Source organism: Lolium rigidum, chromosome 6 (genome assembly GCF_022539505.1).
Source record: "Lolium rigidum isolate FL_2022 chromosome 6, APGP_CSIRO_Lrig_0.1, whole genome shotgun sequence".
Lineage (NCBI taxonomy): Eukaryota > Viridiplantae > Streptophyta > Magnoliopsida > Poales > Poaceae > Lolium > Lolium rigidum.
In genome coordinates, this window is record NC_061513.1 from 4,933,186 (window position 1) to 4,935,839 (window position 2,654).

A 2,654-nucleotide genomic window follows, 5' to 3' on the forward strand; every position below is an offset into this window, starting at 1 on the left:
CAATCATAATATCATGAAAATCGTATATAGACAAGAATAATAATAAGGACCAAAGACAGGTACGCCTATGAATTAACTGAAGACTAACACCACCAGTTAAAAGTAGAAGATACTAATATGTCTGAACTATGGAAGAATTGGCTAGTAGTATACGAGTATATATAAGCCTAACATATGCATGTAGCTGAAACTAGAGGACGGACGGCCTTGCGCAGGAGGGTGCGCTAAACGTTGGTGCTGAGGGTTTTGTCGGCGATGGTTGGCAGCTCGACGTTCTTGGCCTTCTTTGGGGTGGACTTGTAGTAGCATCCGTATAGGATGAGCTGGGCGATGCTGAAGAGCACACCGAGGCCATTGGGGATGGTGATGTAGAGGTCGAACTTGATGAGGGCGTAGGCCGTCCAGCAGCCTCCGTTGAGCAATCCGACGAAGGAGAGGTAGAAGGGCATGTACTCGACGCTCTTGGTTTTGATAACTTTGCCCATGACGCTGAGCGGGGCTAAGTACATGCAGGTGTTGGCGATGACGCAGAGGATTCCGACGATCATGGACCTCCTGTCGTGCGTGTGGGCTCCGAGGAGCACGCCGGTCACGAGGGCGGCCATGAGGACGGCCTCGGCGGCGAGCACGGCGAGCACCCAGAGGCGCTTCCTGTTTGGCGCGTACAGCAAGAAGGTGACGAGGTAGGCGGCCTCGATGGCGAGGCCGATGCCGTTGATGGTGATGACGAGCGTGCTGTTGGGGTGGACCAAGGGGAGGCCGTAGAAGACCCAGAGCATGCAGTTGAAGATGGTGGCGAGGTACGGCACCGGGCTGAACTCCTCCACGTCCTTCTTCTTGATGATCCCCCAGAACGTCGGCACCGGCGACAGGAAGAGCCCGAAGGAGATGACGTTGCCGACGATGCCGACGACGCTCCGGGCCACGTCCGCGGACACCATCTTCAAAGCTTGATTCCGGCGAGTTGCACACGTACGTAGGTGGCTGGCTTGATTTGTGGATAGATCGATCTATCGACTTTTGTGATTTTTGTGATCGCTAGCCCAGCCCTTTATACGCACCCACCCCACCCACCTACCCTGAACCCTACCAGGACACACGCACGTACACGCAACGGATTCCTCCTCTTGTTGTCTACGTACAAATACAATTACAAACGGATAGAGATACCGGATCGAGTTGCCGCGGCGCTTTGAAACCAGATATATCCCTAAAATTAACTTGTTCTGTACGTAATTTTCATGAAGATTCGAACTTTGTTTGCGTTGCCAAATCTCGCTTCGTCTGCCGGGGTCACGTACGGCCGCATCCAAGTTACAATGGGTTATATGGTCACCGGATTCGTTTTGATTTTGAAACAAACATGGATATTATAATGGATATAGATCCGTATCCGGATATATTATGTTAGCCAACTTTTATTATTTCTTCTCCGATATGCCAAATATATTTACCCAACCTAAAAAAAAATAACAAAACGTACATTTCTCAAATTGGACTTGAAACCATTGTGTAAACATCTGATCCGCATCCATATTCGAGTAACATCCACATCACATTCGTATTCGACCACATCCCTCTTCTCATCCATAGTTACTTACGAACGTGGGAAGGGCGTTATCTGATCATCATCCGATCTATTTTCATCCCTACTTACCGATGTTGTTTGTCACTTCCGATTTCTGGAGAGACCCTAACATGCTCCCGCACCCGCGCGGCGGCGCGCACCGCGTTGGGTGGCCACCGTTCCTCCCTCCCGCCGCCCAGGGCGTCGTCGGGCAAAGTCCGGGTGGCGTGGCGGCGGTCTTCCTCTATCGCACATCTGGGGGTGTGGCGGTGACCGGCCTTTCCTTCCTCGCAACAGTGAGGCTGGGTAGCGGCGGTCGGCGGTGGTTGTGGGTAGCACGAGTTTGGCCCCGATCTGGGTCCGTTTAGGCCTGGATGGGCGGGCTTTTCTCCCTCTTTCTCCGTCGGCGGTGCGGAGTTTCCCATGGCTACCTCTGCATCACTGAGGACGGCCGGGTTCTGAAGCGGCGGTGTCATCTCCTCCGCCGGAGCTGGTCAGCTTGAGGCATAAGGAATCCATGGCTGTGGTGGTCTTCTCTTTCACCGGAGGGGATCGGCTAGTTTGTGGCTATTTTGGCGGGTTTCGCGATCCATCATCTAGTCCCGACGACGAGGCGTGGCTGCCGGTGAAAGCTGACCCTGACTTCGGTCATGGCGGACAATGGCGGCGCCTGTTTGCCACTACCTTGTTGAAGGCATTGTCTTTTTCTGCTCCCCTGGGCTGCTTCGGGGGAAAACCCAGATCCGGGTGTCCCGAATCGAATGATGACGGCGCGCAGCGTCGTTCTACCTGTCGGGGGCATTGTTTTTTTGGAGCAGAGAACAGACGGTGGTGGTGCTGAGGTGGAGCGGTGTGTTTCTGCTGTGCTGGCGTCATCGACTCTCTGCAGCATGGTGCAGCGGAGTCTCGGAGATGGACACAGTGTGATGGACGCACAGGATGATTCTACCTGTTGGGGGCATTTTTTTGGGGGGAAGAGAACGGACGGTGGTGGTGCTGAGGTGGAGCGGTGTGTTTCTGTTGTGCCGGTGTCGTCGACTCTCTGTAGCATGGTGTAGCGGAGTCTCGGAGACGGACGCAGTGTGAT

The 2,654-nt window shown here is 53.9% G+C and overlaps 1 protein-coding gene across 1 annotated transcript; it reads right to left on the reverse strand.

The window, feature by feature from the left end:
* Positions 1 to 224: 224 nt before the first annotated feature.
* LOC124662091 (bidirectional sugar transporter SWEET6a-like) lies at positions 225 to 941 on the reverse strand. Its single transcript, XM_047199982.1, has one exon. The coding sequence runs from the start codon at positions 939 to 941 to the stop codon at positions 225 to 227; it is 717 nt and encodes a 238-aa protein (XP_047055938.1).
* Between the last annotated feature and the right edge of the window lie 1,713 nt (positions 942 to 2,654).

What these genes read in the sequence shown, in the direction of transcription:
- LOC124662091 (XM_047199982.1), bottom strand. Translation starts at nt 941, where the DNA reads ATGGTGTCCGCGGACGTGGCCCGGAGCGTCGTCGGCATCGTCGGCAAC.